The following is a 25,449-nucleotide window of genomic DNA, read 5'->3' as shown; positions in this document are numbered from 1 at the left end:
TGTTTTTATACAAAGTAATTGTTTTATTTCTAAAACTTAAAAGTAAAAAAAGAGTGTGGATAGAATTGTGAAAAACGATGAAGGAATTTAGTTAGATGTATATACATGAAGATTGTGGGATATGAAATGACATATTAGTTTAAATTATATTTAAAGTCTATGAGATGAAACGACAATTTTTATTATAATTCATATGTTTATGTAATGTGTACTAATCAATTAAACTTAAATGTGTACTAATCAATTAAACTTTATTTTATTAAAGTGGAAATGAAACCGTTAATATCTTACATAAATTTGCAAGTTGTAGAATGCATAAAGACTAAAACATAAATATTAAGAGAGATGACATGTGGCATATAGAGTAATGAGTGACTTGTGATGTCATGTGTCATGTAAAAAATTTGTGGTTTGTGTTTTTAAATACGAAGTACTAAGTATAGATATAGATATAGATATAGATGTCATTAATCCTTACATTGTTACTGTAAAATTCATTGAAATAAATCACCAAGTTATATCACACTTCACGCTAGCTCTTTTAATCATCTGTATCATTTTTTATATATCATTTCACTCTTTCGCTTGAATATTAGTGACAATTGTGAATTAATAATTAACCAGCATTGAAATAAGAATAAATTGTAGCTTACAATAATATAAGGTGTTGATTAAGGATAAGATTTATTCTTATATGTCTGATTAAAATTATTTTGCCTGATTAAATTCCGATTAATCATCAAAAATTAATTTGCAAATAGATTTAGTACTAGTCAAAGTTGTGCATTCCCTTCAAAAAAAAAAGTCAAAGTTGTGCATTAGAGACCGTGTAATAAATTGCAAATGAGTATAACACTACACCAATTAAAAAAGATAATATAAAATTATGTAAAATAGATCTTGTTATTTTATTTCGATGTGTATTTTTATATTAGTAAACAAGATAATATAAAACTAAATACAAGTAAATTAATGGTCGGATGTGTATACAATATGCTCCAAAAATGCAAATGGGTGAGGGACATGTTGGAAGACGTGCATTTGTTCTAATGCAAAATAAACAATTGTATATGAGCGTGCTAAATTTTAATTGAACATATTATGAGATTAACAATTAATAAAATGGGAAAAGCAAAGGTATCAAATTACATTAGAAAGGAGACAATAATAAACCAAATTTTATTCTTATTTCTTGTAGAATTTGAGGTTCAAATGCATAGAGACAAAGCATGATTATGCTTTACATTTTATGGTTTATTTTCGATATCAGGGGCATTAAGAGACTTGATGAGACCATCCAAGTCTTCCTTGGATAGCTCTTCAATCCTTTTCTCACCCTCTGAAATCAAATGGTATAAGTTACTCATCTTCCCCTCGTGATCTTCTTTTTTCATCTTATCTAAAAATTTCTTCACTGCTGTTCGTCCTAATTCAATCATCATAGCCTTTTCAGAGTCAATTTCTGGACTAGACATGGTTGAACTTAATTAGACAAAGTGTTTTGTAAGAAATTTGGGATGTGATGATTGTTTTAGCAGTTTATGCAATTTATATATAGCTAGAGATTTAGAGGCTGGCAATACAAATAATGGTGGTAACATAAAACATGTGAGGAAAATCATGATTTTGTTACCAAAATTTCAAGATCAGATCTGCCAGCTAATTAGATGACGTGTAAGATAGTATTATGTATAGGGTGCACATCTTGTCAAGCTAGAATAATTTCATGTCAGAGGACCAATTAAACAAAAAAACCTAAGTTGTTGTGTGTTAGAGGACCAAGCCAATTCAACCAAATATTGCAACAGGTATGAGGAGGCCCATGCTAATTGTTAGAGGACCAACTCAACAAATAGGTATGAGGATCAATTCAACCAAAAGTATTAAAGAATCATCTTAATCAAAGCACAAACCTAATTATTGAGGCCTAATAATATGTTCTATATACTATCACACTGACAAGGTAAAGTCGTATCCCCTAATCAAAAGTAATTACCTAAGTCCTCTAACTAATGCAGATAGGGAAGTAGGGTCAAATCCACAGGGAAATAAGTCTTTCTATTCCTAATTAATTATTATAATCTAAATTATAAGGGTCGTAACCAATGTTGTTATAATTAAAGTCTATACTACGAAGAATATGTAACACCCTAGAAATTCCTTTCCTTTAAAATACACTTTGCCCTCTTAAAAATAAGTTTTAGGAATATCTAAGACATTACCGCCACCGTGAAAACGGCTAAGGCAACAATCAAAGATACACACACAATCAGCAAAGCTGAGTACATAAGCATATTTAAACACACTAACATGCAACTCCTAGCACCACACATACTTACCTCATTGCACCTGTTTACAAGCACACACAACAAACAACAAGACACTTTAACTGGACATTAAATAATTCATTTAGCGTTGATTACGCATCGAACGGGTTTCCACCTAAACCTCCCTCAATAAATTAAGGTTCACTGACACGGGAGCTAACCGTGCCAGCACACCTATGCCACACATTGGTGGCGGAATTCCAGCGCATAATAATAAAAAGGAATATACAGCGTCCTGTACTCCAATAGAAGTTATGGTTAAATGTAAAACCCCATAACTCCCCCCATATGTTCATACTCAAGGTATATACGTTCCAAGAGTTTTGGTGCGTAATCTCTTTCACTTTACGTTATTTACAGATTATTAAACTTGGTGATGACTCCCAAAGCATAATAATTCAATCAACAATGATTATTCAATCAAACAGACATACCAATTTAATTCTTGAATAATTAGTGACCACATATAATTTAATGTTGAACCCTTTTTAAATCTACCTCAGTGTCAAAGACACCTTAAACGCATAAAGCGCCAACAATCCTATCTCTCGGTATTAAAAACACCTTAAGTGCACAAAGGCACCAACATACTATTTATTCCTTGTGTACATAGACACTTATATAGCTCCTTCCTCATGCTTAAAGCATCAATAAAAATTATATGGACTATAATAAAATTCCTTTTCAATATTCTGAACATAATTAAACAATTAGTTTAATTAAACATGCTCTCTAACATGCCATAAATAAATATGTAGTCCATATACACATGCAAAAAATATAATTTCCAATCCATAAATCATCACAAATAATTCATGCTTCATAATTCAATCACCAATACCAATAATTCACAATTTAATACATAAACCTTAGCATGATACTACTTGTAATTGATTGAAACCAAACCTAACATGATTCTACGTCATCAAATATGCTAAGTACGCGTACGTACCTCAATTAAGCCCATAAAGTGGCCGAAAATACTACAACAATTTCCGAATCAAGTCTCCTACATAAAGGGACAATAATACTAAATTAATTACCCTTGTATACACAATTTTCAGCAACTTAACTCACTTTAAACCATTTAAAATAATCTGAAAATTATTTAAAAACCCCTAATTAAACTCATTTTTAATAGGTTATCACACCCTTTTATTAAAATCACAATTGTACTACTTTAAATAAAATTCCAGCATTTTAAACTAATCAAAAACCCCTTTAAAACTTCATCAAAATACATCTCCATACTTTAATTATCCATAGAAAAATTAAATTATCTCTTATCCTTTAAACTCAAGGATAAAATTTAAAAAAAAACTTCGTTAAAAACCAAAAACTGCCCGAAAATCATAGTTAGAGGCTGAATTTGGCCACGAGATTAATATTAACGAACGGAAATCTAAAAATTAAAACACTTTTTATAAAAATCGGATGAGTTTAGAACCTAATCGGGATTTATACGGGATTAATATTAACGAACGGAAATCTAAAAATTAAAACACGAATTTATGTGTTCAAAATAATCTGGAATTAAGTTAAACTAATTAGTAGTTATAATCACCAAAATTTCCAAAATATCATTACTATAAAAGCCCTAAATCAATTGTTCATAAAAACCCTAAAAATCAAGTCTTTAATAATTTTAAAACCCTAGCTTAGAATACTTTATAAAATCTGAAAATTTAACACTTTAAAATCTAAAATTTATACTCTTTATTTGTCAAAAAACAATTATACCATATACTAATACAATTTATAAATCAAAATTCAAAACCCGAAGTATATAAATTGTATAAAATAAAACAAGATAAAAGAGGAGAGAGAAGGGAACAACCGCCGGTGGTTGTCGGGGTGGCTGCAGTCGCCGGCTGCTGGTGGTCGACGGGAGGAGTGGCTGCCAGCGTGACTGTCATGTTGTGAGTGGGTTTGGGGAAACCGATTTCCACGCACAATAAGAAAAGCAGGGGGAAAAATAAGAGAAAAAGAAAGGAAAGAAAAAGAAGAAAAGAAAAAATAAGGAAAAAGAGAAAATAAATACTTACCCCAAAAATATGATTTTTGAGCCTCTTTGTGTGGGAAAATTTTGGAGTTTTGAGAGGTATTTATAGAGTAGAAAGTATAGGGTTAAGTTTGGGCTTATTAAAAATGTGGGCTTAAGTTATGGAATATTTAACCTACAAGGGTTCAAATAAGTTATTGGGCTTAGTAAAATGAAATGGGTAGGTCTAATAAGAATATGTAGGAAGAGTATACATATGATTATTTAAATGAGCTCATATAGTTAATAAACGTTTGGCCCAAAATATATTTTACTTTTATAAAACCTTATATTTAAAATATATTAACACCTTTAAAATATTTAATCAAAATACTTGAGCCCTTAACAATACATTTTATTAATACTTAAATACTTTATAAAAATACATAAAAATACGGGGTATTACAGAATATGAGTAGAGAAATAATGTAGGGAGAAATCAAATAATGAAAGGCTAGGGCATAGGTTCACTAATAAACAATAAACAATATTACAGGGTAAAACATAATAATTAATCATCAATGCATCAATTAATCAGATCATAAAGGGCTTTCGCTACGTATTACAATCACAAAGTTAATTTACCGGTATTAAATCTCATCTCTCGAATCTCGACCTAACCATTTATAAATTAGTCTGCCTATTGAAACTAAGCCTAAACATCAATTCTCATCTCTCGAATCTCGAATCAATATTGCTAAACTCATACAATCAAATCAGACCTAATCTAATTGCATAGCATTAAATCAATCAATAGGAAATTAATTAAGCATTAACAATCAATAATCATAAATTATCCCTTCATATTATTTATTAGATCCCCATAAACCCTAGAAAGTAAATTACTCAGACATGATTAAAACTAAACAAATCAAAGCGATTAAACAAGTCATAAGGAATTGAAGGAATAAAAATGCTAAATTAATAAAGTAGAAATCGTACCGAATCGACGGAATTACAAAACGGAGTAAAGAACAAGAGTAAAAGTTTAGAGAAAGAAAATCTAAGTAGAGAGAGAATAATAGTAAGAGTGTGTGTAAGAAGGTCCTAAACTTGCTTCAAAATAGTATTTATACTAAGCAAGAGATCCTACGCTAAAACAAACTAATTAATTCGGGGCCTTAATTAATGCTCAGAAACTCGAGACTTCTTTTCCTCGGGGCTCCCTTCTCGCGCCCAGTCGGGCGCTGCTGCTGTTGCTTCATTGACTCGCCCCGCCCGGCCGGGCGCACCTTCGGGCGAGGCTTCATGGCCCAGGCGGAGCGTATTGGGCACTCCATTGGACTTCGATTGGGCCCCTAACCTTCAGCCCAATCGGATTTCCTCTTTGGGTCTTTAACACTTGGTCCAAAACGCCTCAGAATCTCAAGTATCGAGTCCTCAATCACCGGTTCAAAAACTCTAACCGGCCTTGGGCTTCAACGGGTGGTCGTGCTCCTCCAATGCTCGTAGTCACTCCATGAAAATCCGGGAAAATTCTCCAAAAGTGCAATTTCCTACAAAACTCAACCAAAACTACGAAAACACTAGAAAACACCAATTAGTAATAAAAGTGGCTCGAAAGAGCCAAAAACACTACTAATTATGACCAAGGGACGGGGGTAAATCACTATATAAAATAGACATATCACACACATGAGAGCATATTGGGATTGAAGTGGTGATACAACATGGGCCCCTCATACATATCGTAAAATATTCCACATGAAAGTGGGAGTGAATGAGGTTTGAACTCGCAACATTTGTGTCGCATTGGCTCTAATATATACCATGTTAAATGATCATCTTAAGGGTTGAGGCCCATGAATATAATTTATATTATATCAAAAAGTGTAAGCTAATGAAGACCAGCTTGAGGCTTGATTGGACTCCATTTTGTATTCTCCGAAAAACATAGCATAAAGATTTTCCTATTTTTTATTTAATTAAATATTTCTTGAATTCTCATATTGTAATATCTCTTATATCATTTCTGTGGTTATATTAGTATTCACAATAATCAATGTTGGACTTAATTAGGTAGGGTGTTCTTTAAGAAATTTAAAATGGGTAATTATTCTAAGTATCAGAGTAATTTATAGTTAAAAGTTTAATCATACTAGATTTCTTTTAAGAACTAACGGTTTTAATGTGTTAGTGAAAACACAATACTATGGTCTATGGGACATTTAAAATTATAACATGTATGTACTCCCATTATTTTTATTTCAATCGCAATACTTTATTTGATATTTAGTTTTTTGTGATTGATTTATATTTGTTAAAATATTTATGTGGCTGGGATTTACTAGGGCATTTAAAAGTGAGAAAAAAAAAATGAAAGTGGATGAATATTTTATATGTATGTAAAAGTAAAGGATGTGAGAAGGAAAATATTTTTAAAAAAGGGTGAGTTGGGTATAAGTGGGGACTATATGAGATTGGAGATATGATAAAATAGTGAACAACATTTTCATTTTAGAAAATGTTGCAAAAAAAAAAAAAAAAAAAAAAAAAAAAAAAAAAAAAAAAAAAGAGGATCAATTATAGAGAGTTGAATTAAAAAAAATAGAATGAGTGAGAAATTTTCATGCTCAAGCACAAATTCAGGTACTCAATTCGTCCTTTTTTCACCGTTTAGGTACTCAAATTTTTTTACTTTACTTTTGGGTACTGAGTTAAGAATTCCGGCCAAAAAAAATAAATCAGCCTAAGAATTCAGTACCTTTGGTTAAAGAATTAAGTACCTTGGTTAAGAGAAAGTGGGCCCCACCCAATTAAAAAAATTCGCAAGTCACCCTTAATTTTTTTCCTTTTCTTATTCTTTATTCCCCCTTTTTGCCCCCTTTATTCTTTCCATTTTTGGAAATTCTGTTGCGTTATTGTCGAAGAACACGAGCAAGCTTGGGCTCGATTCTGGGGAAAACGACACCAAAAGCCGCCATTTTTTGAGGTAAGCTCAATTACTCATAGATTATGTTGTTATTTTGATATAAATTTTGAATTTTTTGCCCATTTCTTGATGTTATTTGCGACCTAGGGTTTTCGATTTTTGGGGGTTTTTTTTGAACAAATTGATGATGTTGATTTCTTGTGTTTTTTGTGTTAAATTTGTTGCTTTGTTGTTGGATTAAGCTAGTGTTGTTGTTGAATGTTGATTGCATGTTGTTTAAATTGCGTAAGGGTTTGATTAGTTGATATGTTTTTCGCACTAAAACAGGGGAGATTTTGGTGAAATTGTTGAAGAACCTAGCAGCAGCAGGGGAAGAACCTAGCGGCAGCTTCTGTTTCTGTTTTTTTTTTCTAAAAAATCTGGGAAAACCTTGTGATGAGTCTATTTTATATATATTTTATTCCCCGTCCCACGTTCATATTTGTGCTTATTTGAGCTCTACGGAGCTATTTTTATTACTAATATACGTTTTTTAGTGTTTTTGTAGAGTTGGTATTGTTTTGCAGGAATTTGCATGTTTATGTCAATTCCCGTGCTTATGGAGCCACTGCGAAAATATTAGAGTCGAATCGTATTTTATGATCGTATATTAAAGCTCAAGATCGAGTTAAAGGAATTTAGTTAGGTGAATAAGGGCTCGATTAGAGAAGAGAGTGGTCTACATTATTATTATGGATTAATGGACCGAGCATTATAGAGAACTTGGACTCAAGTCAAGAAGCCCAAGTCCAAGGAGAAGCAAAGCAACCCAACTTCAGTTGACCGGGCCCGATCGGGCAAGGCCTGGCCCGATTGGGCGAGTTTGTTGCTGTTTGTCGGTTACTCGTTTTTTTGTGGGTTAGATATGTAGTATAAAAAGCCCATTAGTAGGCAAATTCTAGGGGAGTTAGATTATCTTTTCTTTTAATTCTTTAGAGCTTTGTTTTCCGTAGAATTGGGTTTTAGTGGTTTTTTTTAAGGAATTTTTCACTTTTGCTACCAGCGAAAGGGCCCTAAATCACATTTGCTACCGGTTTAATTTTTTATTTTATATTACTACCACCTAAATCACCGTTTTTTAAAAATCACTACCACTTAACGGAATCCGTTAGGATTTCCGTTAAGTTTATTAAAAAAATAATAAATTTTTTTTTAAAATAAAAAAAATTAATTAAAAATATATATATATATATATATATATATATAAACCACCCTCCCCAATACCCTGCCACCCCTCCCTGCAACTACCACCACCCTGCCCTCCCCCCCTGCCGGCGGCCGGTGCCCAGAGCTTCGGCAGGCGCCGGCGCGTACCACCCCCATCCCTTTCCCCCACCCCTACGCAGCCAAACGAACCCCCCTTTCCCTTTCCCCGTTCTCGTTGCCCTGACCCCCACCCCTTTCCCCTCCCCCCCACCGGAATCCGTCCCCGCCAGCCCCGTTCCCCCCACCGAATCGACCCCCCTCCCCTTCCCCTACCGTTCTCGGCCTTCACAAACCCTAAACCGCTCGTCCACCACCCCAAAACCACCCAAATTGAATTTAGGGTTTTGTTTCGGTCTCGATTCAGGTTAGGGTGGGGGAAATCGGTTGTTTTAGGTTCGATTTAGGTTGGGGAATAGGGGAAATCGGCCGTTTTCGGCTCGATTCCGATTGGGGTGATGTCGGGGTTGGTGTTTAAGGGTTGGGGGTGATTGTTTTGGCTGTTTTGGGTGGGGGAAGGGTGGTGTCGGGGCTGGTGTTTATGGGTGGGGTGGGGGCAGCGAGGAAGGGATAAGGGAAGGTGGTGGGGCTGTTACCGGCGCCAACAGGGGGTAGGGAGGTGGTCGAAGGTGGCTAACGGGGAGGTAGTGAGGGTGTTCGAGGAGGGAGGGGTGGCAGTGAGGGTGGTTGATGTCACTAACGGAAATTGTAATGGAAAATGTTAAGTGGTAGTGATTTTTAAAAAACGGTGATTTAGGTGGTAGTAATATAAAATAAAAAATTAAACCGGTAGCAAATGTGATTTAGGGCCCTTTCGCTGGTAGCAAAAGTGAAAAATTCCTTTTTATAATTAGTATTTATCATGCTTTTAAATTTGTTTAGTGGCAGCTTTTGGAGAATCACTTTTTAATTTGTTTTGCTTTCATTGCATTATGAGTTTATGACTGAAGCTCTTTGTTTTTTTTTAACTTCTTATTTTAATGCTTTTGTTTATTAGTAAAGTTCCGTACCTTAGTTTTCGTTCTTGATTTCGTAGTGTTATTATTTTCGTTTGGATTGCAATTTATTATTATTGCTTTGTTTTAGTTTTATTATTATTGTTTTAAATATGTTTAATTTAATTGCTTTGCTTAGTTTAGTTTTAATTATGCACGAGTAGTTTTCTTTCTAGGGTTTGTGGGGATCCATGAATAATATGAAGGGGTAATTTATTGTTGTTAATTATCGATGCTTAAATAATTTCCTATTGATTGATTTTATGCTCTGCAACTAGATTAAGCCTAATCTTTTATGCATGAGTTTGACAATATTGATTCGAGATTCGAGAGATGAGAATTGATGTTTAGGTCTAGTTTCAATAGGCAGGTTAATCTATAAATGGTTAAGTCGAGATTCGAGAGATGAGATTTAATACTGGTATATTAATTCTATGATTGTAATACGTAGCGAAAGCCCTTTATAATCTGGTTAATTGATGCATTGATGATTGATTATTATGTTTTACCCTGGAATATTGTTTATTGGTGAACCTATGCCCTACGCCTTTTAATATTTGATTTCTCCCTACTTTATTTTCCCTACTCATATTCTTCGTAGTATAGTCTTTAATTACAACAACATTGGTTACCCTGATAATTTAGATTATAATAATTAACTAGGAATAGGAAGACCAGTTTCCCTGTGGATTCGACCCTACTTTCCTATCTACATTAGTTAGAGGACTTAGGTAATACTTTTGACTAGGTGATACGAGTTTAGCCTGTCACCTTGTTGAAGAATTTGTGCCTAAATAGACATTGTAAATGAACCTGTTTTGATGATATTTGTTGCTGGTATACTGCTACAGCTTCTGTGTTGCTGTTTTTGTTTTTTTATTTTTTTATTGAAATTGAATCAGGGAAAATCGTTTTGGATGAATTTTGTTACGAAAACATGGTGAATCTGCCCTAGAGTGATGCTAGTGTTTTGCAGGTGTTTTCATGGCATTTTTTGGCCAAGTTCATGCCCCTTTAAATAGAGTAATAACGGCTAGTTTCTAAGTGATGAGTTAGTGGTGAGTTAGTTCACCTGAAAATAACTTCGAGTACCCAAAAGCAAAGCAAAAAAAAAAGTTAGTGAAATTGGGTCATTTTATTCTTTACTTTATAGGCTTGGAAAACAAAAGTTGTGTACAAACATTAAATTATTTCCAAATTTTATTATGTGACAAGTCAGACAACGAACTATCTCCATCCCTTGAGCTAACACCTTTGAAGCTAGCACTAGAAACCAAGTTGTTTGCATCTATATATAAAACATATATATGGTGAATTTGGTGGCTACTTGTAAAACTTTTTAGGGTAAAGGTAAAGCACCTGCAACCCAGAGAATCGAAACTAAGTGGAAAAGACTAATTGAAGGGACTGCTAACTTGAACGTCGATGGAGAATAAAAAAAATATGGAAAAGCAGGATTCGGGGGCATTATTCGAATGAGTTATGGATAGTGGTTCCTCAAGATGTTTTGGAAAATCAAAGCTCAAAATCCAACTGAAGTGGAGTTGCAAGCAATCAAGGGTTGTATATATAGAAATGGATTTAGAGACAAGGCTTAAGTAGGTCACGGTCGAAACCAATGCATTGTCCTCAAGAAGGACCCTTGATGATATATGGAAAATTGGAAACAGGGGACGCATAAACTTGCAGCTATATTGAAAGACATTATATTGGAGCATTACTATATTCCAACAGAAGCGAATGGGATTGCCCGTTATACAGGGAAATTGGCGATAGATATGGAAGATCGTGTTGAGAACCATGTGGTTTCGCCCAACTACACAAGATATTAGAAACAGTAGTAATTGACATCCCCTACTACTCGCACTTGCTATTAATTTGTTGGTCAATTGTTTTGAGGTTTTGTCTTGTACTTTGTTACAAGCTTACAGCATTTAAATTCCTTATTAACTATAAATAAACTGGTTGTTCTTTTGAGTTCATATTGGGCTTCCTTCAAATTGATGTTGTTGGATAATCTCTTAAATTACCGTGTAATATGTTTCCCATAATTATTGATTTGTACACCCGGGTGTACCTTGAGCATGGTACACCCGGTACAAAACGACATTATTTAATGCATAAAACGCAGGCCCAAGAAAACACAAAAAGGACGGAATGAACAAAGCGTTATTAATAAAGTACATGCGGGTTTTAAGGAATATCAGCTATTCACGGGATAAAAATATTCCCATGGCCCACCTATTTTACCATATACGTAGTACTGGTAAAAATTATGCTACATATTTTATCTTTTAAAAAATTATCATGGCCCACAATGTTGACTATGTATGTTGAATATTTATCTTTTACCAAAAACAAACTTTCTCTCTCTATAAAATCACTCCATCTCATTTCAATTTCATGATCCTCATTATTTAAAAAAAAAAAAATTAAGCTCCCAAAAAAAACCGTAAGAGATTAAAAAGTAAAATTTAGTCTCACGTTGATTAAATCCTCTAATCTTTAATGTCCTTTTCCTTGTTTGGTAGGGTCAAAATATTAAATTATTTGTGTTTATAAAGTAATTTTCGTTATATTTTTGGTTGGATGTTCTTTAAGTTAAATTGTATATTCTATTTAATGGATGTTCTTTTTTATGCTAATAGATGTTCTTTAGTATGCTAATGGATGTTCTTTATGTCTATACTTTCTCTCTCTCTCTCTCTCTCTCTCCTCTCTCTCTCTCTCTCTCTCTCTCTCTCTCTCTCTATATATATATATATATATATATATATACTAGGGTATCCTACGCGCACAATGCGCGCGGAGGGGCTAGCTCTTGCGGAGAAGTTGTATGGGCGTGTATTTACACCTTTGGTTAGGGTGGTAGACCTAGTGGTGAATTTGTAGAATTATAAGAAAGCCACACCAAAATCTTTTAAGACAATTATTTTTTAAATCCTCAAAAGTTTGATAGTGTTATATCAAAATTATCATTATTATATAATATTTGATTGTTTTCCATCCCTTCATATTTTAAGCGGCCATTGTTAGTTTAGAACTCTTAATTGTTGTTCATGTTTCAATAGTACTTAGTATAATATTTCTATCGTGTTTTTCTTCAAATGAATTTTTTGTGAGCTTTGGTCATGTGGAGTAATAATATGTAAACAAGTTCTTTAATGTTCTACGACGACCATCTAATATCTATATCAATACTAAAGCAATAGCCAATTAGTTATATTTTTCATCTTAAATTCTCTTCATAATTAATACCATTTTTTTCTACCACCGATTTCGCTTGATTTTAGGATATTTAGTTCTTTATACCTCTTGATAACATACGCCTGCTCAAATATCACTAAACTATTTAATATATGAATCCCATTCAAATTCTATGATGGATGTTGTTTATATGTAGACTTAAAAAGCTAATAAACCACATAGTGAGGGATAACTCAAGTGGTTAGAGCTCCCCTCCCGGTCCAAGAGATCTTTGGATCGATCTCATCATTCGCCCTTGTGGCTCTCTAAACACCAAAACAAAGCTAATAAACCTTAACAATAGTTGCAATTAAAAAACGACAAGTTTTTTTTTTTTTTTTTTTTTTTTTTTTTTTTTTTTTGGGGGGGGGGGATAATAAATTAGTAGGATTTTATTCCAAATCAAAGTTCGAAAGAGTCAAGAGACTTTGCGGAAATAAGAAGAGCAAATATGAAAAAGTAAAAATAAACAGTCACTTGGTAATAAACCGTTTCATTGTACATACAAATTTTTTCTTTTTAAATAATAATAATAATAATAATAATAATAATAATAATAATAATAATAATAATAATATCATATAAGTGTAAAGCATTAGAATTTTTTTATTTTAAAAAAAATCATTACAAATTATTTGTTAACAAAAACAAAATTAATTGATGATATGTTTAATGATAAAAAAAAACATTAAATATATTAATGATAGTAAACATATTAATGAGGGTATTAAAGTAAATACACATTTTGTACATAACTTTGTACATAGTTTTGAGGGTATGATTGGTAGTACACTATTCCTAAGAGAATGTTTCTACTTTTTATAAGGTAGGGATATATAGTTATAATTTAATGTTCTTTTTTATGCTAATAGATGTACTTTTTTATGCTAATAGATGTTCTTTAGTATGCTAATGGATGTTCTTTTTTATGCTAATAGATGTTCTTTAGTATGCTAATAAATGTTCTTTAGTATGCTATCAGTTACAATGTCCTCAAATATCATCATTATCTAGATCATAATTAACGAATCTTGAATCTGAATCATGGCGAAATTCGTATTGGTAGGACATTATATTGCTAAATTCTCTATAATTTGGATTGTCAATATAATTCTTTGTAAAATTCTTTATGAACTTCTCTCTAAATTCAAATTTAAAAATTGGTGGAAATTAACAAAAAATTCTCTATCTAAATTTAAAATTGAAAATCTAGTGCAATTAAAATTTGGAAGTTACAGCAAAAAGGAGATAATCACGCCTCCCATGAATTGTGGAGGTTTTTTTTTTTTTTTTTTTTTTATTTTTTATATATGTGTAAAACTGGTAGAATAAATATTAATTTAATGAAAAATCCAACGTTTAAAACAGGGTGTACCATGAGCATTGTACACCCTGGTGTATTATGTAAATTTCATGTTTCCCATTCAATTTTTTTAAAGAGAAGATGTCCTCGCCTCCTCGGTGACACAACATAATATCTTTTTTTTTGGCAACAATTTCCTATTTCATGCTTGATTGCAGATAAACGAATATTGTAAGAAAATCATGAACATAATTGATAGACATCGATGCGAGGGAGGAGGTTGAGCGTGGGTTGGGAAAGGTTGTTTTTAAATTGTTTTTTTAAGAAAAGTTTTTGGATTGTTAAAAAGATGTTTAAGTTATCAATATATAGGGAGCCCCAATTTATCTTCATGATAAGCAAAATATCATTTATCCATGTTATTTTTGTAAGTAAATCAAGAATCAACCAAATATCCTAGTCAACATGACATTTTTCGTAAATAAATCAACATTAGTGGAACCCGCATTTAATAGAAGTTGACTTATTTACAAAAATAACACTAGATAAATGTATACTTTGTATATGTTTTTTTTTTATTTTTTTATTTTTTATCACGAAGATATACTTGTATTTTTTTTTTTTTGTAAAAATACATTTTAATAATCTGAACTTTGGCCAATTTAATTTAAATAATCTCAACTTTCGATTATTCCGCAATAATCCCAACTTTAACCTGTGTTTTCCTTCTTTAGTCCCAATTGCCAGTAACCTAGAGGAAGGGTTAATTTTTTTTGTACAAAAATGTATTTGCCACATGTCGCACGTTTACTGGTTCAAATTTTTTTTAATACTATTTTTTTTTTTAAAAAAAAAAGAAGAAAATTTTGAAAAAGAAAACAATAAATCAAAGCCCAAGCTTGCTGCCTGCCATGGGCACCACAAGTAGCCAACGACCATTCTATCCCAGTCCTATTTTGACGCCAATTTCCGGCGACCACCATAAATTTTTGGTGACCACCACCAATTTCCAGCCGCTTCTTTCCCTCCACCGTACCCCGTAAACCAATCCCCACTCCAACCTATACCCGAAACAACTTTCGTTGGGAGTTTGGGACTGATTTTAAAGGTGGGTGAAGGGATAGGGTAGGTTTATGGGTTAGGGGAAGGGAAGGGGGGCAAGTTTCGGTGGTGTGGGAAGGGAGGGGACGTCGATTTCGGAGTTGTACGTAGGGAGGGAGTCCATTTAGGGGGTTGAGTTGGAGATTGGAGGGGAATGATATCTTGGCGGCGTTGTGAAGGGCGATGGTGGTTTTTTGAGGTGGCATTGGGTTGGGGGCCCGATTCCCGGTGTAAGGGATGATTCGGCGGTGAAAATTGGTGGCGGGGGGCTGGGAAGGTGACTGGTGGTTTAGATTTTTAAATTTTTCTTTTTCTTTTTCTTTATTTATTTTTTGAGTTACTTGAATCACATGTTGTTGACTTTTGTTGACCGGTTTTGGATTGAAGAAAGAAAACGCAATAAAAGATGGGGTTATTTAGAATAAATTAGCCAAAATTGGGATTATTAAAGTGTATTTTTTTCTATTTTTTTTTCCAGTTTCTCATTTACCAATATTCAAAAAAAAAAAAAAAAAAAAAAAAAAAATTCCCCATTTACCAAATAGAAAGATAAATAATTTGATGTTATAAAGAGATTTTCCCTATTCCTTTCCCTTGTTCCATGATTTGAGCCGATGTTTGCCAAAACCTCCAAATCAAGCCTCTTTCTCAATGTCGCCAATTTCTCTCCCCAAATAAACTGCGCAGAATCTTCTACTACTGCTACTGCTACTGCTAGTCTGCTGCAAAGCTTGAGCTAACTCTTCGATCAAATGCTGAACTCAAGCAACAAAGCATGGAGAATCATCCCAAGACCTTTACTCGAAACTGTCCTCAACAACCATGTCCAACATCACCGTGTTCATCAACCACTCATCCTCCACGGCCCTCGTGGCGTCGGCAAAACCACCGTCATCCTCGAACGTAACTCCCCTTTTCCCCTTTCTCTCTCTACTTTCTCTCTCTAACTTCATCTTCTTCAATCTTCTGTTCTTCATTTGCAGGTTTAATGGAGAATTGGAACAAAGGACCCCATCTTACAGGGTACATTGATTTTGCGCTACCCATTAAGGAGTACCACCCATCTCACAATGCTTCATTTCCATGGTGTTCTTGGAATTCCTGCTCTGTAACTCTTCCTTCTCTCTCTTTGTTAAATACCCATTTGGAGAAATGCTTAGAATCAATGGCTGAAAGGGGGATTGAGTTGGGTCAGATTAATTCGCATCAAATTTTTACTACCCTTAATAAGTGGCATGGGATTGGTAATACCCTTAGGTACATTTTGAAATCGTCTTCGAATTTGGGTTTGAAAACTGGGGCGATTTCGAGTAAGGTTTCGGCTTCTGTGTTGTGGGATAAGGCGGTTTTTGCTTATTCTGGTAAGCTGAATAGTAAGGAGATTGAAGGGGTTATTGGGTTGGAGGGAGTGAAAAAGGGGTTGACTGTTGAGGAGAGGTCTTACTTGAAAGAGGCTGTGGTTGCTTTGAGATTGGCAAAGGAGGTTATAAGGGTTCAGCAGCAGTGGAGGGCTAAGGCTGTTGGTGATTTGAATAGGACTGGTGGGTTTTCGAGATCACTGGCGATGTTGGCTACTGATTGGCCGTATTTGTTGCTAGAATTGTTGTCTTCAGCTTCTGAAATGGATCATTTTCAGGTATACTTTTTGTATATCCTAACCTTGGATGTAATTTGTTTATGTCATTGACTACATTGTAGGGGCGCACAGGATTCACATGATTTTCACTTATTGGAACTTAACCGAACTTGTATGTATAACTGGAACTTGGGTAGTTGGATAGCCCTTATATTTCCTGAACTTATCTTTTCAGAACTTGAACACTATTTATGAACTTATTTGAACTTTTTATTGCTAAATTAAGTGTAATTAAGGTTAACATTTGCTGAATTTAGCATTCATGTGTGACAATGTTTTGTTTCATATTGAGAGCTTATAATGGTTATGTGGCTGTTATATTATGATGCTTAATGCCAAATCACACTATTTTTATGTCCTAAATATGGCCCTGGCAACTTTGTCATGGCTTAAGAATTGTCCCCTATTGTTTTGTTTCATGCCACAAGCTTATGGCTGTTAGGCGATTGGCTGTGCAGCTTTTGTAATTATCTGTCCACAAGTTTGTTTCTCTAACTTTTGGGAATAACTGATATATTTTCACAACAGCCGAAGCTCGTGATTAATAATATAGAAGTCCTGAAGAATGCTATTTCGACAAATGATTCTACAGTGTCTGCACCAACTTACCATGATAGTTTAATATGGAGAATTATTTCTTTGGGGGCAAATGAGATGTGCCTTCCCATCATTTTTGTAACATCTGATAGGTAAATGGTGTCTTCTTATAACTTATTGTTTAATAAGGTGACTGGTTATTAGAAAGTGCATGTTAATTGTAGTTTTGTGATTGGTAAAGTGACCTTTATGAGTGTCTTGTGTCTATCGTCATTAATATCTCAGACCACCTCAGTCCTTTCTAAAATCTACCTCAATTTTCTAGTTATCTATTCCCATTGTGTAAGTTATTGATTCTAGCTGTGAATTCCTCCTCCTTGGATAGCTAAGATCCTGTTCCATCTTCTCAAAAAATGTCTCATGTACAGTTATCAGCCTTTGTAATCTCAGGATCACACAACCTAGCTGATCCACTGGATATATATGAAAGTCAATGGCTAGAGGCTATGTATGGTCTTAGCAGGCAGCATTTTCCACACTACCTTCTTTTGACATTCGACAGACATCCTCATGAAACAATTGGATATTATTTGCCTTTGCGTTGTAATTTTCTATAGTTTAATCTCATAAAAAGTCTGTTGTTTAGCCAAGTGATGATGCTTCTGGCACCTATATAATTTCCATTACACCTTATTTGACTTTGACTCGCGTCAACTAATAACTTATTATTCCTGCAACTAATTTTGACAAGATTGAATAGAACAAGGTCGTAGTATACTGCTTAATCATGTTTTCTACCTTTTATTTCTTGATTTTGCAATATAGGGATTAAGCAGTTCTATCTCTTGCAAAGTTATGCCTTCTAGTTGCTTAAGGCCTGCTGTATGTTTTACAATCTAATAGTTGTGGTACTTTTCAGCTACTATTCGTATCATGCTTACATCGATTTTGGGTTTCCAGACATTTTTATATCTCGTGAGGTAAGAACTGGATCTTGTTACTTTCTTCTTCATGTACTTTCCATTTTCTTAGGTCATATGATTTTTCTATTGCTTGTTTATGGCTTTATGCAACGTTATAATTATTCTTGATTGGACAGGCCATGATTTTATATTGTAACTGAAGCCGTAATGCTATTGAAATTCAAATTTATAAGGGATATCTTGTATCACTATGCACCTCTTATGTGGATAGAAAATCTTGATTGAGCTATTTATGGTCATCTTGTGCCACTCCTGGCCTGCAAACACTGAAAAGAAATTGAAAGAACCTAAAAGAAATATATTTGAGAAGTCCAGGACTGGAGTCTAGTTACTCTAGTACTTTCGAAATTATGTTTCAGTTAGATTTCAATTTGAGATATATGTCTTTCTTCACAATGACACCTTATTATTCAAATAAGCCTTCAGAAATGAATGCATGCACACCAAAGTATAATTTATAATTAGTGCAGCCAATCAATAATAAGATATTATGATTTGTGTCTGACTTGCCCCATAGTAAATTTGAATGTTGTTACATATATTTTCCAACTCTTTTCATCCTTTGTTGCTTGATTACTTCTTTTCCGAAAGGCATTTTATGTATGACTTTTGAGAGTGTTGTAATCGTAACCTTTCCCTTCCAAACAACGAGGTCCTGAACATAATTATCCAACAGAGGCTTTACATGATACTCTGTATAAACATATCAAGGGTCGGTAACTCGGTATCTAGCGGTAGGTATAAAAAGTTGTTAATACTTAAAGATTGAGTGTGCATCTATGTGTCTAATGGCTAATGAGAGAAATGTAAGAAAATATGGCTCACAAAGCCTGATGGGACTCAGTTTCTCTCTCTTTTTGCCTATACTTGGATGCCTGCATATATACATGTTGATTATATTGTGTTTTCAATCGTAGACGTTTGGTTGGACGCCCAATGAAGGCAAATTACATATGGTTCCTGACTACTTCAGTGGATCAGAGGTGAGGCATCACAACTTAAGCTCTATCTATCATGTGTACTTGTATGCTCTACGCTAGGAAGTTTTTAATATATTATTTTATTTATATGTTATTTTAGTTATTTCCAATTAGTCTTTGAAATGGACCTCAAGATTGCCATAATGCCATTATGCCATTCATTCCCCCCTTTTGTTTTAAATGCTAATTTTGCTAACTCATGACGTACTTTCCAGTGGACAATAGTTACTGAAGTGCTTGGTACAAACTCACGGCATTTATTCGAACTTCATGCACTCAAAGAAAGCGACCGATATCTCAAGTATGGTTTGATGTTTCTTTCGGTGATCTATTCTCTATAATGTCCTGTGTTCATCATCTGAGCCTATTTTCAATTTGATGCTTATTATTTTAGTTTGCTGATCATGCCTTCTTTTTTCTGCAGCATGATAGATCGTAAACGCAGCACTTTTGAGGACATAGTGGATGCGTATTTGGCATATCTACAGGTAGGCTTTGTTAGTTTGTTATGGATTCACTTAGAATTTTTCAAAAGGGTCATGCAAGTGTGACTAGTAGCTTTTGGTAAGGGAGAGCTCTGATATTTTATGGTAGCATTAGGACATCACAGGGTTTAGGGTCTATTCTATCTGTAAATCTTATGAAAATTATTCTATCCTGGAATTTATTAGGTTTCTTTTACTTTTGATCTGTAGATTACTGTGGTGAATCCAGCCATGGACAAAGCTTTGTCACTTCTACAAAAATTTGCTCTTGATGCACTCAATGGAAAGATACCAAAAGATAAATTACGTTTTGGTGCTCCTTGGAGGCATCCTCCGCGCACAGATGATTCAAGTCTTCGTTTGGAGTGGGCAAAGGTTCAATTAATGGATTTCGTGCAGTCATTGGTTAATACTGAATTTGGGGTAATCCTCTGTCTTCATGTTATCTAAATTTCTCTGTTTCATAGCATGGTTGAGCAATAAAAATATTGAAATTCTCAGGTTGCCATAGGTGATGGCTTACTTTGGTAATTTGGTGAGCTGATGTTTGATTTCTGTTTTATGTTTCTTCAAATTTGTCTTGTTGATACATTCCAATGTCTATCTTATTTTCCAGGGTTATAGCTTTAGATCATTTACACGCTGACCTAGTTAGGGTGTCAATCTTCTCTTCTTGGAATGTTTTACTTGACTATGCTTTGCTTTTCATCTGTTCCATCTGCCTGTGTAATTGTGTAGATGCATTAATTAAGGTTTGAATGGAAAGCTTTATTCTGATTTCACAGTTGAGGACCTTGAGGTTGTCTAGCCAGACTTTTTAATGGCCTTTGTGAACCAGCATTGATGGTTATATCATACTATCACACATAGCCGTAGAAGAGGGAGTGCAAGATGACCTCTTGCACAGGGCCCCCAATTTAAGAGGGCCCAAATTTTTTTTTTCTTATTTTTATTTAATTTTTTTTTTTTATAAAAGTTGCTAATTGACTTCTTAATACTCACGCCCACCGAATCAATGAAGCATTACTCTCCAATAATTACCACGCTCATTTTCTTCTAATCGTAGTTTCCATATAATTTCTACAATTCTTCCATTAATTCAAGTTACTATATTATTTTCATAAGTACATCAATTTAATTCTACGAAAAATCATATTGCCTAATTCTCCATTCAAGAATCTTTAACAGATTATTTTAGCCAAATTCAACCGCGCGATTATTTTTCGTGACAATGGCAATGAGCAATTAAATTCAGTTTTCCATAATTATTCTTACGAAACGGCTAATTTATTTTCGCACATATTTATGGGTTATGTTTGTTTTTTTGAGGCAATATATATGGGTTATCTTTAATATTTCTTCAATCATCTAATTCCCACATGATACCCTATATATTAAAAAATAAAACAAAAATGAATTGGAAAAAAAAGTACTACCTCCGTTACATATTATTTGCAACGATTAAACATTTTCCTCTCTACTTTATGTCAAATCGTTGCAAATAATATGTAACGGAGGTAGTACCTGGTCAATTAGTCATATTGCTCTGTGAATTATTTATTTGAGTGCTTTCTGCTTTGCCCATCCTTCGTTTGAGTCAAAGGTTTTTTTTTTTTTTTTTTTTTTTTTTGACATTCAATTAGTTTCTTTAATTATTATTTCTAAATGTTTTAGTCATATTTTTTATCTTTTTTTTTTATTATTGAAATAAAGGTAGATCGAGTTGTATTAGTTTGAAATTATTACGTAATTGTATTCTTTTTATCACTAAAACATTGTTTTATTTTATTTTTTTGTGAAAGTTGTAATTTTCTAAAAGCAAATTAGAGAGGCAAAAATTAGAATAACCCTCTTTCAAAAAAAAATAAAACAAATAGAATAACCCAATTATAGACTAAAATAAGTAAAAATTTGTATACTTTACAAATTTTGAAGGGCCCCTTTGTTCTTTTAGAACAGGGCCCCTAAAACTATTGCAACGGCCCTGCTATCACATATGCCTTTATGCTGTAGAATAAGAATCAGACATAATTTAAAAGTAAATTACTAAGTTTTGATGATCTGGCCTAATGGAGAGGAACTGTTTGGGTATTGCATTAGTAGTTGGCTAGGATTAGCTTGAAGGGGAAGCAATTGAGTGAGTTCGTTTAGTTTTCCTTTTGTATCATGGGAGAGAACAATGCTCTCAAATTCTTGTGCTTTTCTTTTAATTTTTGTTATTCCAGTTTGCCAAAACAAAGTTCATCTCCATCTTTCTCTTGTTTCTATTCAAGCTATGCTAATTCATAGCATAGATTTCATTTCATTGTAGTTGCCGTTGAACTTCTTTAGGGCATCTGTTGGAAAATTAAAGGTAGTGATTCTAGTGAGGTGATATTTTGTTCTAGTCTAGAACTATTGCGTCGTTAACTATAATATGTGTTACAGTGTAAGCCTATTTATATACTTAATCTGATTGTATGGTCTTTAAAGAGTATTCCTTGAACAGCTCCTTTTGCTATCAGTCCTCTTCTCTTCCAAATCATGCATGATGCAGCTTTTATCTTTTTTTATTTAATCCTTTATCTAAGTAATCGTTATGCTTTCATTGCTGAAGAACATATATTTGTTGCCTTTGTTCTCATATATAGTAGAGCCTTACCAAACTTTTTGTTATTTGTTGATGCAGCTTAACTATTTTGCTGATTGCAGCCTTGAAATTTTTGATGATCCTTCAGCTGTAGCATTGTTAGAGGTATCTTCTGTTCCGTCCTTATTCTATTGATATAAGCTTTCACAAACCCATTTCGCAGCCTTGATGATGGAAACAATGAATCTACATGGAGATTGTTGAGTAATTTTTTTTCATATTGGATCAAGTGCAATGATATGCCATAATTTGTAAAACACGATAGACATGATCCACAATGTTAACATCCACAACACCTTATAAAGACACTCCCATCTATGGTGGGGTTAAGGGAGTCAATATGTTCTTCAGTGTGGCTTACTCTTGAGTCATTCTTTGTGGCTCCATTTTAGTCACTTGTGCTCTGATTCCTTGAATTACTCCTGAGAATTTATTAAATTAAAGCTGCTTTTGTATGATATAATCTTGATTCAGGTGGGTGTGCTTTATGCTCAACGAGATCCGTCCTTCATTCGTCCAATATCTCGTGGTATGCAAAGGTGCCTGGTGAGATGGTGAGTTAATTAATATGGTTGATAAATTTTGCCAACATGAAACAGTGATTTATTTCTTTCACCCATGACAAAGCTTTATATTATAGTTACTTTTTAAAGTGCTACTGTGCTACACTAGGGTTGGCACAAAGTATTACGGGCCTTATTTATGTTGGTTAAATCATTATGCAAATGAAATTTGTTCAAGATTTAGATACTGTGAGAAAGTGATAGTTAATAGTTTGTTCAAAAATGGAGGATGCATGAGAGAAATAATAAAGAAATTAGGAGTGGGGACCATGAGGGAGAGAAATAATGAAGGATGTAGTAGTGAGGACTGAGGACTAATATGTTTGGATAGGAGGATTTGGAGGGAAATAGAGGGAGAGGAAAGTGAGGGATATAATACCCCTTATTTAGATAAGTCATAGGGCAAGGGAAGGGAAAGGAAGTGGAGGGATCCATTCTCCTTCCCATTTTAATAAACCATTCCCTCCATTGTTGGAAGATTTGGAACTATATAGAAGGTTGCTTTCTCCCTCCCCTCGCTCCCTTTGTCCTCCCTCTTTTTCTTTCCCCTCCCTTTCCTTTCACTATTGCTATCCAAACACAAGGGAGGAGAGGATAACTGCAGGAAGTGCCCAAATTGGGGATGTGTAGGCGTGTAGCACTTAGAAAAAAAAAGGCTGCTATTGGAAAGAGTTTTTTCTAAAAAAAAAAAAACGAAAGGGAGTATCGTGTGCCGAATTTATGCAATTCTCTACAAGCAAAAAAATAAATATGAATTAGTTAATGTACTGACTTTCGGTTTGCTCTCTAAAGGCTTGTCCAGGAGCAACTAAAAATGAACTGGTTTGCCTCCCTGCGTTTTCTGTGGCAAAGACTATTCCGAGGTCGCTACTATCGGCACTTGATGTTACAAATTGGTTATAAATTCTAAATTGCACAAGAGGTAATTTTGATTTATGTTATTATAAGCTTTGTTTTTTTTTTTTTTTTTAGTTCTAAAACCAGATAGGCGGAGGAGAAAACTTCTTGCAATTGAAAAAGTACTTGAATTCCTAATGGTAATGAAAATATTGGCTGCAGTTTGAGTGTTTTTTTTTTTTTTTTTTTTTTTTGAAGCTTTGTCATTTATGTAACAATGGCTAGCTTTGACTCTGAGATTAGTTCTAGTAGAAGATCTGATTGTACCAGGCCTTGCACATCTATAAACTTTTGTCAAATTGTTTCATGATCTTAAAATCTGAAGATTGTATTTTGCAATCAGTTATCCTCCTTGGTTGCTACAGAGTATTGTATAATCTTATTTTGGTTGTATGTAATTGCAAAATTTGCAAATACCTATTGTGAATTTCTGATTGCATATGTTGATACCACGCCACGATGACTGAGAGGTGTTTGGTCTTTCATGTATCACCAGCCAACACGAGGAGCTCTGCTGTCCTAAGGGTCTGATTATCTGTGCATGAACAGCAGTGATGTCTTTAGGAAACAAATGTGGGTAATAAAACAACTTGAAAATTGAATACCTACAATAGTTTATTGTGAAGAATAACTCAGTTTTCCAAAAACCAGTTGCTCTAACTTTGTAACTATTGCTTTCAGGTACATGACAAGAGAACTTGCTGAATATCAATCTGATCATTGGTGTATTAAAGAAAGTTTCAGGAAGGATCTATGCTGTTTTACGTAAAACTCTTTCTTTGAAACCATAGTGCAGTACATAAAAGGTATTTATCTAGGAGTTTATCATTGTAAGTAGGGATGAGCAAAAATCTCAGATACATACCTGGTTTCAGACCCTGAATCACTTGGTATTTGACAAGTCCCGACTCACCGGCTTTGGCAGGACCTGTTTTGAATCCCAAATACTGTACTCTACTCAGTTACTGTATCTGATCCAGAATCTCCAATTTTTGACCCAGAACCCGCTTGGTAAAACCAGAATGGTAACAATAACCAGAACTAGTTTCTCAAGCATTTACACAATTACACGGTTACACCCAAGTCTAAGAATAAAGTTTGCTTACTGCTATTGGTTAGTATATACTGTTCTGAAGTGTGGTTAATACATACTGTACATTTATTGCTTTGTTGCCTGAAACAAATAATAGTATTACATAAACTACCAAGTGAAAGGTCAAAATTCTTGAAGTTGAATTCTTTTATTGTATGGATTGAAATAACAGGAGTAATTTGTATTTTCTCGAGCAGAGGGATAAACATGTGAACACAGCAATGTGTTACACAACTCTTCGTTGGTTGATATTGAAAATTTATTAACAAACCCTGTATTTCCTTGCACACATAGCGTCTCCACTGTCACAGTTAAACTGTCAATTCTAAAATAAACACAATAAGACCAAGCTCTATAAATTGATTGAATAATACAGTAGTATCGTTACCTTCCAAAGTTCTTACCAAACACCCTACCAAACTAAGTGCGACCATGTTTGATGTAATAATGTGGTTATTCATCTCAAATCTCCATTTTTTAAAAAAAATGGCTAATTGTAGGAAATCATACATAAACTAG

General features: G+C 33.8%; 1 protein-coding gene across 2 annotated transcripts; it reads left to right on the top strand.

Annotated features, from left to right (window-relative positions):
• The first annotated feature begins 14,908 nt into the window (after positions 1-14,908).
• Positions 14,909-25,120, top strand: LOC145604978 (uncharacterized). Of its 2 annotated transcripts, none has more exons than XM_081660975.1 (13): positions 14,909-16,030; positions 16,111-16,763; positions 17,292-17,452; positions 18,220-18,280; positions 19,201-19,266; positions 19,479-19,564; positions 19,688-19,751; positions 19,959-20,171; positions 22,417-22,482; positions 22,852-22,931; positions 23,733-23,862; positions 24,334-24,414; positions 24,519-25,120. In XM_081660975.1, exons 1-11 carry the CDS (start codon positions 15,880-15,882, stop codon positions 23,848-23,850), a joined length of 1,719 nt encoding a protein of 572 aa, XP_081517101.1. In that variant the 5' UTR covers positions 14,909-15,879; the 3' UTR covers positions 23,851-23,862; positions 24,334-24,414; positions 24,519-25,120. The 2 variants fall into 2 exon arrangements, with proteins under 2 accessions (XP_081517101.1, XP_081517100.1); XM_081660974.1 differs by having other exon boundaries at positions 24,334-24,410; positions 24,519-25,119.
• The last annotated feature ends 329 nt before the right edge of the window (positions 25,121-25,449 follow it).

The sequence above is a fragment of the Chenopodium album genome, chromosome 22 (assembly GCF_948465745.1).
Source record: "Chenopodium album chromosome 22, dcCheAlbu1.1, whole genome shotgun sequence".
Classification (NCBI taxonomy): Eukaryota; Viridiplantae; Streptophyta; class Magnoliopsida; order Caryophyllales; family Amaranthaceae; genus Chenopodium; species Chenopodium album.
The sequence above is the reverse complement of the archived record's forward strand: the minus strand, read 5'-3'. Positions and strand labels throughout refer to the sequence as shown.